Source organism: Talpa occidentalis, unplaced genomic scaffold (genome assembly GCF_014898055.3).
Source record: "Talpa occidentalis isolate TD23 unplaced genomic scaffold, MPIMG_talOcc4v2.1 talOcc4.8, whole genome shotgun sequence".
In the NCBI taxonomy this organism is placed as follows: domain Eukaryota; kingdom Metazoa; phylum Chordata; class Mammalia; order Eulipotyphla; family Talpidae; genus Talpa; species Talpa occidentalis.
Window position 1 is genome coordinate 92,200,800 of NW_023605194.1, and position 17,446 is coordinate 92,218,245.

Here is a 17,446-nt window from a genome sequence, read left to right on the forward strand (position 1 = left end):
CTCAATACTGTAATGCTAAGGCGCAGGCAGGACAGATGGTGTTGGGTTGCTAATCAGCTTTTCTATTAGCTTAAAGTTGCTGCCCACCCAGTGGTGGGGGAGGCCCCAAGTGCTCTGCCAGCTTTCCTGAGACATCTGCAGGTTAGCTCCGAGCTGCCACATGCAGTGCACATGGCGAGGAACCCCATTCCCTTCTCCACCTTGTGAAGCAGAGCTGGGGAGCTTCTTCCCTGGGGTGGGGGACCCATCAGAGAAAGACAGCAATAAAAATGTGTAGGAGATGCATGTATCCACCCTGGTGCCCCATGGACTCTTAAAGAGCTTGATTAGACCACTAAAATGAAGGATGAGTATTTACCAAGAGGATGAGTCATTCCTTCTGGACATGTACTTGAAAAAATTTTTTAAGGGTTTATTTATTTATGCATACAAGAGGTGGGCTACAGGCCAGAGATGTGCGGGGGTAGGGAGGTTGTGTGTGAGAGGATTCACCAGAGACAGAGTGGGTAACTGAACAGGCAGAATGACTGAAATAACTGCTGAGGGGAGCAGCGGGCGAGACAGGAGAGGTCTGCTGTGCCATGTGGGTTACTCCCTGGCTGGCCTGGGATTAAACTCATGTTGCAGAGGCTGCAGATTGCTTCATAGTGTGGTTCTTAACCCCTTGCACCACCAGGGGGGCCCCTTCAAAATGTTTTTGAGTTGTTTCGGCTCCAGGGTTCAGAGGCCTCTTTGTTTAGGGTGAACTCAAGCTTTTCCTTGACACTGTTTTTGCTTCCTAGACACCAGGGCTGCTCATGTCTTTGTCACCACTGCGAACACCTTTGGTCTCACCTAGTTGTGAAAACGTGCCTGCAGTTTCCCGAAAATGGAGCATCTCCGTGTCCCTTAAAGCAGCCTGCTTTCAAGTGTTGCTGGCGAGTGGCGTGGGCCTTATTACTTATTTAGGGCCACTTGATCAGGAGGAGAATGCTTTTCTGTAAACATGAATCACCTGCCTCTTGCACTGGCTTGGGCTTCTGGTTTCGCCTAACTGAAGCATTGCTCTTCGCCTATTTTGCTTCCATATGGTCAGCTGACTCGCAGGGCCTTTTTCCAAGGCTAGAGAATGTGGGAGCCTTCAAGAATGTGTCCATTGTACCAAGCCAGGCAACCTATGGGATCCTGAATAGAAGCATGTTCTGTCATGGCTCTGCTGCTGTGGGAAGTAACCGGTTCTGCACCCAGAGCATTTGTGTTCAGCATTGTCCAGTCAGGTCCTCACCCCCAGCCTACACTGTCCTCTTCTTCCTGGACCTTGGGAGCTGCCTCTCCGTACATGAGAATGATCTGCCTCCCAGCTGTCATAGCCGTTCTAGCAGTTTTATTTTTGGAAATCACAAGAATTGCTTTTCTTCTCCTTCTGCAAGGCTGGCGGCATCATTTACTATGGCCGTGCGGCTGAAACCTGAGCAAGGAGGTGTAACGTAAGTAGTGGTGCCAGTATAAGTTTTCCTAGGGTCCTGAGAAATCAGTAGTACTGAAGCTGATGGCAACTTGAATTCCAGACCAATTGTAAAGGCTAACCCTGTGGAAGTCTCACCACAGAGAGCTGACCCCTATGTTGCTCTTCCCTACTCAAGTTTATGTTCCAAACATTTTTTTTCCTAAGTTAAAATTTTTTCTCTTTTCCACAGAGGCAGTAAGTATTCAAAAAAAATGTACGTTTATGTGGATACATTTATTTCCTAATAGTGTAGCTGAATCTCTGGTCTGGTCCTTCAGAGTTTTGAGGCAGGGAGATGAATACAGGTTTCCCCTGTACATCCCACCACATAGCTTTTACAAAAGACCTGCATTAGAACTGGTTTTTGCTAACCAAAGAAATTCAAAAAGATTGGGCCGGGGTGTTTTACTTTTATAGCAGGTGAAAGTGACAAGAGCATCAGTGTGAGTTTTGCAGCAGCTGTTGTAGGGACAGCAGTGCCCCCAGCAGCGAGACTGGCCCCGCCAAGCTTTTTTCCCAGAACTACTTTATACAGGCTGTGTCTTTGTCACAGCGTTCCTGCTTTTAACTAGATGGTAGTGTTGGTTTAGGTTTTATGGGTTATTTGATATGATTTGGTAGGTTATTTTAGGGGATTTCTAAGCACACTCACTCAAAATTTTTGCATGTAACTTTATGCCATTTTGACCGGGAAACATTTCAGAGGAACATTCTACTTTTGCATCTGGGGGAAGCCTAGAATACAAATCACTGATACTTTTGTTCTTGGTCTAGGTTCATTGTAAACAAGCAGCCCTTGCAAAAGTGTAAAAATTTCACTAGGCAGACTGCTTTCTGAGGGCTTAGGACTGTGCCTTATGTATCCTTATCTTCCAGGGAAGACGTGTTTACTTGATATATGGAAGATGTTCAATAATGTGAGTCAAATAGTTGAATGAAACTCCTTATTGGAAAAGGAAACTTTTAGTTTTTTTAATCTTGTGATGTTTTCCTTTTCCAGCTGGTTAGGAAATGTACAGTAAGTATGACGTTCTCAGGAATTTTTCTGTCACTTGACCCCTGTGGCACTTCTTTGGCCAGTATGGAGTGGAGCTTCCTGAACATCCTTTATTTAGTTAACATAGTCACCTGTTTCTCATTCTGTAATAGTTTCTTCAGCTGGTAACCTATGTGTTTCCTCTCAGTGTTGAGACTCAATCTGGAAACTATAGGACAATTTTGATGCATTTTACTTATTTTCTTCTTTGTAGCTCTTGCCTCTTGTGATATTTTCTGTGTTAGAGTGTTAATCAAATACCTAAAAATGTGTGAAACAAACCAGAAAAGTCTTTTCTGGTAAGCAAATATGACTTAAACATTTTTGCTGTTTAGCTTTAATTTTCCAAATGAAAGTTGGCATACTTTTTTTTTTTTGAAAGAAATCACAAACCATTGTCCCTATTTCTGTATCTCCTATAAAAGAAAACCCTCTTTTCTTACTGTTGGAAATGTTAGTAAATTCAGTCTACTCAATTTATGTAACTAGTGTCCCAAAAGTCATAAAAAATTCTGTTGATAAATAGCTCAGATAAAATATTTTTTCCTAAACTTTTCCCAAGGAATATGTCTCTACCAGATTTGTTTTCTGTTGATATCATTTGGTATAAATAAGTTAGAGAAGTATTATTAATAGAGACAGTAGCACATGGTGTGTGGTCTTGAGTGTTCCATGCATCAAGGTCATTTCCATTCTCAAAAACTAAGATGCCTATGGGAATTGGGGGGAATTTCGGGTGTTTGCACTAGATAAGTAAAACAAACAAAACATGGATTATCCAATTATTGTTTATCCAGGAGCAGAATAAATCCAGTTCCTAAATATTTTGCTACCTGCCTGCCTCTCACATTCATTATCTACCAAAGCTAGTATGTTTACAAGCAAACAAAATAGCAAGGAAGATAATCAATAACATATTAAGAAATGCATTTTCAGTAAGCTTGGGGAAATAAGCTTGCATTTAGTAAATACATTCTTGAGTAATGGTCAAATTCTAACTTGTAGATTTAAACTCAAGAGAAACTAATAGTGGCAAACTATTCTTAGATTGTTTGAGACCCAGGGGCAAGGGATAAAGACAATCTCTCCTTCCAGTGGCTTGGAAATGCTCACCTACTAAAGGGTTAAATAAATCACTGTAGAAATTCGGTCAACCTTTATTTCTACTACTCACAGAACCTTTATATCAATTATACCTATTTGTCTAAATTAAAATTATCCTTGCCCTCAGAAGTTTATAACCAAAAATACATACAAAATACAGTAAGGCAGTGACAGTAAAATAGTGATTGTTAAGGGTTGTTCTGCAATCTTATTTATATCTCTTAACTCTGGGAAAGAGTAAATGCAAATGAGTGGGAGTAATTTGTGGAAAATGTGCCTTTAAGGGAAGTTTTAAAATATAATGAGCAGTGATTTCTTGATTGTCCCAGGCTATCCTTTGCTCTCTGATGCTTCCTACTCAATTTGATCCCTGACTCATGACTTTTTGAGGGTTTGCTGTTGACCAAACTCCTTTCTGTCTTCACAATCCTATGGGAAGTCATTGGTGTCATGACTGAGGCAGCACTGGCCTGACACAAGACCTAGATATTTTCTGAAAATTCCTTGACACTGTGACTGTTATTGCACTGCATTCTTAGAAGGCAGGATTACCTCTCATGCCAGAGCATCAGTGCTGTCTCAGAGCTTCAGCTGGGTTGTGTGGCCATGGGGAGTCTCTACTCATCACACAGACACCGACTGGTTTTTGGCCACTTAGTGTGCAGTACCGACATTCCATTTCATCAGGGGAATTAGATAGAGTGATTCTGACTCCAGGGCTGACAGTTTGGAGCCTTCTAAGTACACTAAATTCTCTTTACATTAAAAAAAAAAAAAACAAAACAAAAAGACAGTGATGAAGGTTTGGCCAGTGACTCTCCACCCAAGCAGGATCTAGTGCTTCATGCCATGTCCTAGAAAAAAAAAAAAAATCACTTAGAGAGTGGACTAAGTGTTAGCTTTGTAGGACGACTCAACTACTTTAGTTCCTATCATGAATCTCTAATAAAGATGTGGAGGTGCTGGGGAGTATTTTGTAAATAACTCTGTTTTATTGAAATCAATGGGCTTCTTAATTGGACAAAAGCTGGCTCTCAGTGGAATGACATTTGTGTGCTTTTTCATAGTGCCCTCTTTTGAGTGGAGTTTGGGGTCGTTTTCACACCACTGTCACTGCACAGTGCCTTAGCTGGTTTTTTGGTTGGATGCTGACCTTTCTCTTTTCTGGTTGCTTCTTAAGGTATGTCATAGAAAAGACAGTGGATGGGCAGACGGTGTTCAAACTCACATTATCCGAGAAAGAGACCATGTTTCATTATCGCACGGTAGATGGTTTGCAGCCTCCAATAAAAATAATGACACTGGGGAGAATTCTTGTGAAGAGATGGATTCATCTCAGTGTGCAGGTGAGTAAAATAAAAAGTATTTAACATTTGGTTAAACACAGGGATCTCTCTCCCTTTCTTTCCTTCACATGGTGTCTCCCAAGAAAACCGAAAGCAGTATCGTCGAGATTTCTAGGACGTGTAAATGATGACAATTAAAAAAAAAATAATTATCTCATGATGTATATCCTGGTAAAGCAGCATTCTCCTCCCTTCCCCAAAGTTGTTTTTAAAAGCACTCACGAAAGCTTAGGACAATGCTTTTTTGGACTAAAATCCTCAGGAAAGTTTTGTTTTATTTGATTAGTGTATTTTATTTTGTTCAAAAATATGTTGGGGCTCTTCTGGTATCTAGTAGTAATTTTACTCATCACAGCAGCATTAAAACTCCTGCCTGGTTTTTACAGCTGTCTTTCTCAAATAGCATCTGAAGATGAGAATAAAATTTGGCGGTTGCATTAAGATGTTGACCTTAGAGCTACTGAACTTGACACTTGAGACACTCAGAAGGTGTTATATTATTACTTGAGTTGTCCACTGCAGTTTGTATTAACCTTAGAAGCTGCTAAAGGCTGAGATAACTGTGAGATGTCTGCTACTTTACTCTCCTTAGAATAGAGATGCAGCTTACTCTTTTGTTTCCGCAGGGATCTAGAATAGCCCACTGCAGCCAAGAGCTCCCTTGCCATTCATAGCAGGCCTCCAGAGTGCTCAGTTCCAGTATATGTTCCCACAAGGTCGTCTAGACAGGGGTTGACATGGACCCTGTTTCCACTGCATCCTCATTCGTATTGACAGTCATTTTTGAGTTCCCACATGTTTCCACCCTGAAGCAGGGAGCGAGGTGACTTCCTTAGAAGGTCTTGGGAATTGCTATTTGGCTTTAAAGTTTGTTTTAGCATAGATATTGTTCTTGAGGCTATCAATACACTTTGTACATACCTTCATTTTCCCAGATTATAACTAAAATTTTGCCATGTAATTTGCATAGCAGTGTCTTAAAAGTCACAGGAAGACAATTATAAACACAGAGAGGTAGCAATGACTGATTTCTATAGGAGGATATATTCAGTATACTTAGTAATACTGAATCAGCGTGCTGTGCCTTGTCTACTCAGATTTTGTTGGGATGTGAGTACAGAAAATGTGGTTGGCAGGGAGCAGCATGTCCATGCTGCTGGGATAGAAAATCCTCCAAGAGGGTGGTCTTGTTTGGTGCTGATGGCTTCAGTGCACCAGTGCTCACTTGTCCTTTGTTTGGTGGTTAGCAAACAAGTGGTCTTCAAGCAGCCCATTCTACACACTACCACTGATGAGTACAGGAGAATTGGGTTATAATGTGACAAATGGAGAAACAGCAACTGCTAAAGACAGGGAGTCTGCAGAAAGTGCTAACCAGATGTGTGTGTTGTATATTTTTTGTATCAACAGTGATAAAAATATTCTTTTCACTGGCCTTTCTTTTGCCTCATCTGTGAAACTGTGCCATGTTTTAGCAGACAGTAGTAAGTTAAATGCTTTTACAAAGAAAGTTTAAAATCTAAATGTGAAGAACTTAACCATGACTGAATTACTCTCCTGGGGATAAAATGCTCTTAGTGTGCCTATTGAATCAACATTATCATTTCAATACTTGTCAAATATGAGTCATTTCCGGGTTTAGGCAAAAATTCTTTATACATCTTTAAATCTTACCCTTCTTTCAAGAAAAGGTTACTGTAGTTATGATTTAATGAGACTGCTTTATTTCATATCTGTTGACTATAAAGAGAAAACTTGTCCTTTCCAATTTATCTACTTTATTTTTACATAAGTTTTTTTTGGGGGGGGCGTAGTCCACATTTTCCATTAAAACCGCAGGACTGAACAGTGACACAACTTTCAGAAAATCTTTCAGATTGGTCTTTTCTTCACATAGCATTTGTCTGAATGGTTTCAGGTAGCTGGCATTAGGAGATGCTGGGTTTATGCAAATGAAAATTCTCAAGCTATTTTTGGCTTTCAATTTAAAAATCTGCTAAGGGTTCCTTTACATTGGACACCAGCTTGACTATATCTAAGATTTATTCTGAAATTGATAATGCTTCCTGTTATAGAGGTTCAATAGGGAATGTGTTCATTCCTGAAAGTTGTTACAAAGTAGTGAGGACAAGAGATTCCACGAAGGGAAATCTGTTTCAGGGAATTCTACTCTGTAAGCCAACAAATTCACTTCCTTGCTTTCCTTATTATAGTGTATATAATTTTACAATTTAGCTGAGGGACAAAATCATGTGTCCTTGACTTCTGCATAAAAACATGAGTATAGAGTGAGGCACCACTAAAGTATGGTGCCCTGTCAAGCTGTATTGGGATGTGTAGGTAGTGACAGAGCTCCTGTAGCTCAAGATGAGGCTTCTACTTTTTTCCTGCTTCCTCCACTTGCCTGGTATTAAACAGGCACATTTTATTTGGGTAGATTTTATGGGCAAGCTTTGCACCAGTGCAACTTGCATCTCTTTTACTGTATAACTGCAAAGAAAATATTTAATTATGAAATGTAATTTACATACTGTTGTATTATTAGGTAGTGCATCCTGGATTCTGTTGGATTTTAGGATTAGGAATTTCTACTATGCTCTGCATAAGATGGAACATATAATTAATAATCTGCTTAGTCAGTTTTCAAATTGCAAGTTTGTAATTAATGTGTGTGTTTATTCAGTTCAACGTGGTCACAAGTCAGTGAATTTGTATGGGTGTGTGTGTACATACTATATGTGTGTATATGTACATATGTAAAACACATGACTTTACTCATGGAATTGGTTCAACTTACCTCAGACAGCTGACTCAGTATCAGCTTCCCATCGGTAAAATCAGAATTCTAATTTCAAAATTCTAAATTCAGAAAAAAAGAAATGAGTTTTAAATAATTAAATCCCTGGGCAAAAAAGATGCTGTGAAGAAGCAGACATTCTGAATATTGGAAGTCTAATTTCTTAAACAAAAAAAAAGCCCAATATTATAGTGATGGATCTAATAGTTTTTATTCAAGAACTAGCATTTTGAAGCTTCAACCTGTTGGAAAATGATTAGTTTTTAAATTAATATTCATTCAGGGACTGGAATCTGACACGATTGGCAATTTAAATTTCACTTTGGGGTTTATTATATTGGCTATTTCAAATTATATCAAGCTGAAATTCGTTATGTCATATTTTTGTACTAAAACTGGAAAAAATCAATTCTGACTTTTTATTATCAAATGGGGAACACTGATAACATTAGCATTTTTTTTAAGCTCAGTTTTCATACTGAATCAGCACACACTGTGGTTGATATAAGAAATCACTTGATTTTCTTTTAAAGAAGTTTCCTTTTAAAGAAGTTTTGAAATACATGAGGGGATTTTATGTCAGTTTGCTATGGATTGGTAGGTAAAACAGCTTGGAAGTGTATTCACTTTTTTTTTAAATTGGGCTTGAAGGTTTTATTTATTTTTGCATAGAAGAACTGGGATACAGGCTAGAGGTGGGGGGCTGAGAGGAGTGAGAGGATTCACCAGAGACAGAATGGGGAGCAGAATAGGCAAATTTGCTGAATTACACTGCTGAGGGCAGCAGAGGGTGAGACAGGACAGGTCTGCTGTACCATGTGCTTTAGCTCTCTGGCCAGGAATCCAGCTCAGGCCATTGCAGTGGGCCTTCACAGTTGTAGCCCTGAGATTTCACCCCTGGGCCACCAGGGAGGCCCCATGTATTTGCATTTAGTTGCGTATAATTTAAAAGGAAAATCTCAGAGCTTCCAATGGAAATACTTTTTCCCTTCAGCAATTCCACATATTTTATAGGACAAGTAGTATCAAAAAAGCATTATGTAGTTATTATTCAGGAATTATACTGAAATGCAGTAAAACAATTACTATAATTGAAGCTGATGAATTACAGCAACTATGGAGCCAAGAAATGGCTTAGCAATGGGGTCATTCAGGTTTTTTCAGTATTCTTAAGTCTCCTTAATACACTGACAATTCAAGAGCCAAAGATAGTTTGAAGTACAATTGTGTGGAAAGAGCAGTTGTAATCTGACACACTGGAGGGAAAATCACATGGGTAAATAAAGTTTCAGGAATCGATAGATGAAGAATAGGATTTTCATGATCATCGTTTGTTCATGAAATATGTTCCTTTGATGTATGTATTCAATCTGGAAAAGGAAAACTATTGATAGTCTGGAGAAAAGGAAAATGCGATTTAGCCAACATTTGTTAGAATAGTTACACCACGTCTCTCAATTAATCTCTGTAGTGTATGCCCATGTGCACACTTTATAAAGGCATTTTCATATCCCCATTGATTTGAAGGAACATAAACTTCCCTTGAAGCCTTATGGGAGATTCCTCGTTCTGGTCAGTAAACTTATACCTGGGTTCTCAGGAGAAAACTGCCTCAATCCCCATTCAGTGGATCTGAAGCTATACATTTCTTTCCTTTATCAAGTTCGTTTCTTGTAACTCTATTTATATGTGTATGTGTGTATTTATTTGTGCAAAGCCAGTTTGCAGCCAGCTGAGTATCCCCCAAGTTGGTTCAATAGTTTAAGATTTTTCAAAACTAAGTAGGGATCAATAGAATTTAATGAAGCTTTTCAGAATAATCAGTTAAAAATGATGATAATAATAGCTGCCATTATTGAGCCCTGATTATGTGCACTGTATTAACTTTGTACATGCTTAATTTTCAAATGTTAATAATAGCTCTCTGACATTGGCTTGTATTATCTCCATTATAGAGATGAGAAAAATGAGCTCCAGGAAGGTTAAATTACTCTAAATTTATAATCTCAAGTTTGTCTGACCTTTAATTAAATGATAATAAATTACCATAAACCTAGGTCACTGTGAAGACCCTTGTCAAAAATGTAAGAGCTGAAAATACATATTTGTAATGTAAATACAAATTAATTTTTAGACATGTTTGGACATATTTATGTTATAAATATTTATAATGCTTCACATATTTACATGATTTCTATACATAACTTAAATCAGTTGATTTCACAACCCTAACCCTCATTGATACAGTGGTGTAAATGCAAAATAGAATGCAGTTTTATAGAAAATTCTACTTTGGATCAATATGACTGATATCAGTCAGGAGAGACTACAGTGTTTTAAAAAGGGAATATTCCACTTAACACATCTTGAGCATCTGATCTATACCCTACAGAACTAAACTTTGTTAGGATGCAATAGAAGCAAGAAGGGGAGAATCATCTTCATTGACTGTGGGAAGAGGTAAAACCATCTGAGTAAACATTAGTCTCTGTATTTTGCATTTTATTGTTGAAATAGCATTGCCTTATTATGTTTCAGCATTGCATCATTATTAATCAACTTTTGTACATACCACATTAAGTTCACCATCAAAAGTCCAATTCTTTCCCTCACCATACAGTAGAAAAGAAAACATTTAGTCAGACAGCAGGACTTTAATTCTTGACATTTCACTAAGAATTGTGTAACCCTGGGAAAATTATGTTATGTCTCGAAATGTTAGATGCCTGTTGTAACTTGGGGACAAAGATAAATCTGACCTTTTTAGTTTATACTATGAATGTGACATGTGAAGGAAATGATGTCTGATAACACTTTAAATTCTGTAAGCCCCAGCTCTGATGGAGCTTCGAGTCGACTGGGAGGAAAAGACAATCGGATAATCACACCAGTGAAAGCAAAATTATAACTGATGTGTGCTGTGTCTTGAGCAAATATCTGAACCCAAGGAAGTCTTACTTGAAGAAATAATGTGTGTTTTAGTTTTCTAGGCCTGCCTGGAATAAAATTATAAGCTGGGTGGCATAAAAACAGAAGATTATTGTCTCAATTCTGGAGGGTAGGAAGCTGAAGTCACAGTCACCACAAGGCTTGCTCTCTCTGAATCCTGCAGGCAAGTTTCCTTCTCTGCTGCTTCTAGCCTCTTCTGTCTGCCAGCAATTCTTCGCTTTTAGCCATAACATGCTGATCTCTGTGTCTATTATTAAGTAGCCCCCTTCTCCCTTTGTGTATGCGTTAATTCAGTAAGTTTATCTTAACATTATTGCATTTTCAGAAGCAAAGATACTTTCCAAATAAGTTCACATATATAGGCACTGGGGGCTAAAACTTCAATCTCTTCTTAGGGGTACCGTGGGGGTGTCCCAAGTTAGCTGTTTAACAACATGTGACTAAAATTCAACTAGACAAAAAAAGTCAGGAAGAAATTTCTGTACAACATAGCAACCAAGTGCAAATGCCCTTTTCTAAAAGGTTATATGTTGCCTATGAGAAGATAAGAGACCGGTGTGGGGAGGTGCTGCAGGTGAAGGGGACTATCACCTACAATGAGGCCAGGAAATGTGAGACATTAAAGAGCACTGCTGGAGAGCTTTCACATTTTCCAGTGGACTCTGTTGAAATATTTTATGTGGGGGGTAGGGGATGGGGAGAGAGGGGAAGTTAGGAAAGTAGATGACATGAGCTGATTTTCTTTTCCTGAGATTATTCTATTTGCACAAAAAAGCAGTTTTGTGTGAGATCAAAAAAGAAAAACTTATCAGGTGATTTTCATTGCCCAAGTGAGTTGTTCCATATCCCTTCAACTAACATGGCACCAGTAAATATGTAGAGGCCTGGTCAGCACTGAGAGCATTTAGGAATTTAAAACAAAGGGCTTTGTGATGGAAGGAATGTGGAGGGTAAGGCAAGGGAGTTGTTGATGAATCCAGATTCCTGGCTTGGCTATTTGTACAGAGAACGGTTTCCTTTGCCCCAGTGGAAACTCTGAAAGTGAATTGGATATTTGATACTCAGTACATATGAGCTGGACTGTCTCAGGACAATAATGTTCAACGATAGAACTCAGCATTGTTGGGAAATTTCTACTACCCTTAAAATACTTCCCTCTCTATAAGCCTTCCGTGGTGGATTAAAAAGTGTGTAATAAAATAATCAGAATTCAAGATGGGAAATGCCAATTCAGGCATTTCAGGAAAGCTGTATGAAGAAGGCAAGATGTGAGTTAATTCTGAAAGACAAAAGGATTTTTAATAGGTGGAAAAGAAGAAATTCTATACAGCAGGAACAGATGAACGTGTAAATGACACCTGTAAGAGTGGGGGGTCTGAATTTCTTAGAAATGTATCATGCATAAATAAAAAAAGGCTGGAAAAGAGTATTACAGAGAGCTGTGAAGTTTTCCTTTTTTCCCATGATTTTTCACCCACTCCTAATCCAATCTTTCTGCAACTGATTTAAGCCATTAGTGTATATACTACAAAAAGTTTCGCTTATCTGATAGGTGCTTTCTTATTTCACATTACTATGTTTTTTATTTTTAGATTAGAATGTTAGTCTCTTATTTCATAGCAAAAATTTAAGGTCAATAAGAATGTTCCTATAGAAAAACCTCCTATCATGATCTAAAGCAAGTTGTGAATAAATTAACATTTAAACTTGGAAACTGATATGTGAAGATTTAGCAATTTTTCTTTTTAGGAAATAGACTCTCGGCCAATAGCTATAAAAGGTACAACATATAAAAAAAGCTATATACAAATGCTATAGTGAAATTTATTACATATGCTACTAAAACTGAAAAGTGCTGTAAAGAGTATTTTCCAGTGTCTACTTATTTGTTTTAACAATCTCTAGTCTTGGAAATGCCAACATGGTAATTCTGTCAAATTTGCCATGGTTAAAATTTGATGGTAGTGCTTTATAAACCAGTATTATCTAATGGGATTGTCATTCATATTCAATCACTTTCATCTAAAAGCCAAATATGAGACAAATAATTTTTGCTGTTTTTGAGGGGAGGCAGTTTTGTGCCCAAAGGGCTAACTGATACTTCCAGTTATACATGAACAATTCCCACTTAAGACAGAGAGAACTGCATGCACATAACCTGGGGCGGAATTTGGCCTATGGTATGTTTCACTCGGTAATGGAATAGAGAATATGACTTTATTTGAACATGGGCTTGAATAGTTTTATTTTCCCATACTGTATCCCTTGATATTTCTCTCTCTATAATGCAACATTCAAAAGTACACTAAGCAGCTCTATTGTTTTGGATACATAATAAGAGCATATGTTCAAGATACCAGATGTTCAGAACACATCTGTAAACCAAAGAAAGATTAGTTAAAATAAAAATATTAAGTTTTTCAAAAATTACAGGCTTTTATAGGTTTGCTAATCTTGTAATTATAGCAGTGAAAAAATTTATATTTAAAGTTAAAACTATAATATTTTATATACTTGATATAACTATGTGCACATATATATGTAAAATACATGTCAGGAAAAGTAATATTCTGCTTGCTATAGATTGCATGAAATATTTTTCACAGACTTTATGAATGAATTTTGCTGCTCTTTGACAGTTTGTTGTCTTTGATTATTTAAAGTTCACAAGTGAGTGAGATCAGCCAGTATCTGTCTTTCACGTTTTGACTTATTTCACTGAGCATCACCTCAAGATCCATCCATTTTGTCCCAAAGGGATTTCATCTAGGGCATTTGAACTGGGGGCTTATTGGAGGATGAGTGAAGTATTTGCATGTAATGATGTGTGAAGCTACACTCCCAAAAGTATATGGTTATGTAAATGACTGAGAAATTAATAAAAATGAGGGAGGAAAATGCCATGAAACCATCCATTCTCAAATTGAATTGTATATTCTAAAAGTAGAAAAAATAGAATCATTTTTGTTTATACTTAAGTTCATGATTTTCAATTTGAAGAGGGAGGACTGAAAGTGGGAATTCCAGGGCAGAGGTGGGGTATGTGTGTGGGGTGATGAGTGTGCAGAATACGTGCATGTGAGTTTTGGGAGGGGAGGAAGAGGCAAAGCTCAGGGAGCTGAGAGAATCAGTCCCTTTGTGCCAGTTTCAGTGGAGGGGTGGGCGGTTGGCTAAGAAAGTGCAGATTAGAACATACAGTGCAATGTGATTTGTTTTCTAGAATGCAGATTCCTGTACCTGTTCAAATTATTTTACCCAGAATTTACATGTTACATATTGGGGGTGTTGGCACTTCAGGGAATTTGTAGAGAGGAGGTGGATCCAGTTTGGGTTGAAAATGATGGAGAGAGAAAAAAAGCCTAAATAGTGAGATGCCAATGAGGTGAATTCTGTGGGAACACTGGGACAAATGGTGGCCTTTATAATTTAAGCCCCTAAAATACCTGCAGCAATCTCAGGTCAAGCATCGCAAAGTACAAGCGAAGTACTTTGTAAATACAAAAGTGAAGTAAAAACCCAGAAATATTGAAAACTGGGGAACCCAATCTTGGAGAGGTCCAGTATGGATAGGATCTATTTCCTTGTTTATCTTTAAACATTCTTTTTTTAAAAATCATAATTATAGATTCAGAGACACTTGTGGAAAATAATCCTCTGAGATCACTCTTCACCCATTCTCCCCAGTGATAACAGCTTTGAAAACTATAGTGGGGTACTGAGCTAAGATACTCTTGTTGATACAATCTACCCATTTTAGTTATATTTCCCATTTTTCTTGTTTGTGTGTGTCTGTTTTTATACAATTTTATACAAGGATAGACTTGTATTTCCAGGATAGTCTAGATACAACACAGTTCTCCCTCTGTAAGGCCAACCCCAGGGATCCTTTTTTATTTTATTTTTTTAATAATAAATTTTATTTTTATATTCCCCATACAATTGCAACCCCCCCATTCTGACCCCAATCCCTCCCCTCCCACCCCCCACCCCCAAAAAGTGTCTCTGGTTCATAGTTTTTGTTGATTTTGATTTTCACTTTCTTATAGTTATTCATTTTCCTGGTCCCTTATTTAAGTTTTCTAGATTCCTGCTATGAGTGAGACCATCCGGTATTTTTCTTTTTCTTTTTGGCTTATTTCGCTGAGCATGATCCCTTCCAGCGCCATCCATGTTGCTGCAAATTGCATGTGTTTATCTTTTTGAATGCTGAGTAATATTCCATGGTATATATGTACCACATCTTCTTGATCCAGTCATCTATTTTTGGGCATTTGGGCTGTTTCCAAAGCTTAGCTATTGTAAACAGTGCTGCTATAAACATAGGTGTGCAGGTGCTCTTTGGAATTGATGTTTCTGTGTCCTTTGGGTAAATACCTAGGAGTGGAATTGCTGGATCATATGAAAGCTATGTTTAGTAGGTCCAGAAATCTCCACACAGCTCTCCATAGTGGTTGGACCAGTTTGCACTCCCACCAACAGTGCAGGAGAGTTCCTTTTTCTCCACACCCTCGCCAACATTTGTTGTTGCTAGTTTTTTTAATATGTGCCATTCTCACTGGTGTAAGATGGTATCTCATGGTAGTTTTGATTTGCATTTCCCTGATTACAAGTGATGTTGAACATTTTTTCATATGCCTGTTGGCCATTTGCATTTCCTCTTCAGAGAAGTTTCTTTTTAGCTCTTCTGCCCATTTTTTGACTGGGTTATTTTCTTTGTTGTTGTTGAGTCTCATCAGCTCTTTGCAGATTTTTGTGATCAGTCCTTTATCATTAGTGTTGGGTGCAAAAATGTTCTCCCAGTCCGTGGTGTTTCTCTTTGTTTTTGTTATCGTCTCTTTGCTGTGCAGAAGCTCTTTAATTTGATGTAGTCCCAGCTGTTTATCTGTGCCTTCACTATCACTGCTTTGGGTGATGTGTCTGTAAAGATGTCTTTGATGTGCAAATCACGTAGTGTTTTGCCTATATTTCCTTCTATATATTTTATGGTTTCAAGTCTTATGTCTAGTTCTTTAATCCATTTTGAGTTGATTTTTGTGTATGGTGTGAGGTAGTGGTCAAGCTTCATTCTTTTGCATGTAGCAACCCAGTTTTCCCAGCACCATTTATTGAACAAACTTTCTTTGCTCCAATGCATAGTCTTTGCTCCTTTGTCAAAGATTAGTTGACCATAAATCTGTGGGTTTATTTCTGGATTTTCTATTTGATTCCATTGGTCTGTATGTCTGTTCTTGTTCCAATACCATGCAGTTTTGATGATTATGGCTTTGTAGTATAGTTTGAAGTCTGGGAGTGTGATGCCTCCATTCCCTTCTTTCTTTTTCAGGAGAGCTTTGGCAGTTCGGGGTTTTTTGTGATTCCATATGAATTTCATCAATAATTGTTCTATTTCTTTGAAGAATGACATTGAAATTTTGATTGGAATAGCATTGAATCTGTATATTGCTTTTGGAAGGATGGCCATTTTAATAATGGTTATTCTTCCAATCCATGAGCAGGGGATGTCTTTTCATTTCTTTGTGTCTTCTTCTATTTCTTTTAACAGTGTTTTATAGTTTTCTTTGTATAGGTCCTTTACCTCTTTTGTTAGATTTATTCCCAAATATTTGATTTTTTTTGTTTCAATAATAAAAGGGATGGTTTTTTTGATTTCTTCTTCTTCAGATTTATTGTTTGTGTATAGGAAGGCTACTGACTTTTGCGTGTTGATTTTGTATCCTGCCACTTTACTGAACTGATTGATGAGTTGAATTAGTTTTTCTGTGGACTTTTTGGGGTTCTCTATGTATATTATCATATCATCTGCAAATAGTGATAGTTTGACTTCTTCTTTTCCTATTTGGATTCCTTGGATGTCTTTCTCTTGTCTTATTGCTCTGGCTAGGACTTCCAGTATTATATTGAAAAGCAGTGGTGGGAGTGGGCATCCTTGTCTTGTTCCAGATCTTAATGGAATTGCTTTCAGCTTTTCACCATTGAGAATGATACTGGCTGTTGGCTTCTCATAGATGGCCTTTATGATGTTGAGGTATGTTCCTTGTATCCCAAGAATTTCAAGGGCTTTTATCATGAATGGGTGTTGCACTTTGTCGAAAGCTTTCTCAGCATCTATTGATATTATCATATGGTTTTTATATTTCTTTTTGTTGATGTGTTGGATAACATTGATTGATTTTCGGATGTTAAACCATCCTTGTGTCCCTGGAATGAATCCTACTTGGTCATGGTGAATTATCTTATGGATACATTGTTGGATTCTGATAGCTAAAATTTTGTTGAGGATTTTTGCATCAGTGTTCATTAGGGAGATTGGCCTGTAGTTTTCCTTTTTTGTGTTGTCCTTATTAGGTTTTGATATTAGTGTAATGTTGGCTTCATAGAACGTGTTTGGTATTGTCTCTTCCTTCTCAATTTTTTGGAAGAGTTTGTGAAGGATAGGCACCAATTCATCTCTGAATGTTTGGTAGAATTTGTTTGTAAATCCATCAGGTCCTGGGCTTTTGTTTTTGGGGAGGTTTTTGATTACCATTTCAATTTCGCTGCTTGTAATTGGTCTGTTTAGGTGTTCTATTTCTTCTTTATCTAGCTTTGGGTGATTGTAGAGTTGTAGGAATTTGTCCATCTCCTCTAGATTGTTGAACTTGTTTCCATACAACTCTTCATAGTAGTTACTGATTATTCTTTTTATTTCTGCTGTGTCCGTTGTGATTTCTCCTCTTTCATTTCTGATC

At 37.8% G+C, this 17,446-nt stretch overlaps 1 protein-coding gene across 1 annotated transcript in view; it reads left to right on the forward strand.

Moving 5' to 3' along the window:
• The first annotated feature begins 921 nt into the window (after window positions 1–921).
• USH2A (usherin) overlaps window positions 922–17,446 on the forward strand; it is a 635,462-nt gene continuing 618,937 nt past the window's right edge. The window contains 2 exon segments of the mRNA XM_037497740.2: window positions 922–1,466; window positions 4,807–4,972. Of these exon segments, the coding sequence (XP_037353637.1) occupies window positions 970–1,466; window positions 4,807–4,972 (663 nt within the window). The 5' untranslated portion in view covers window positions 922–969.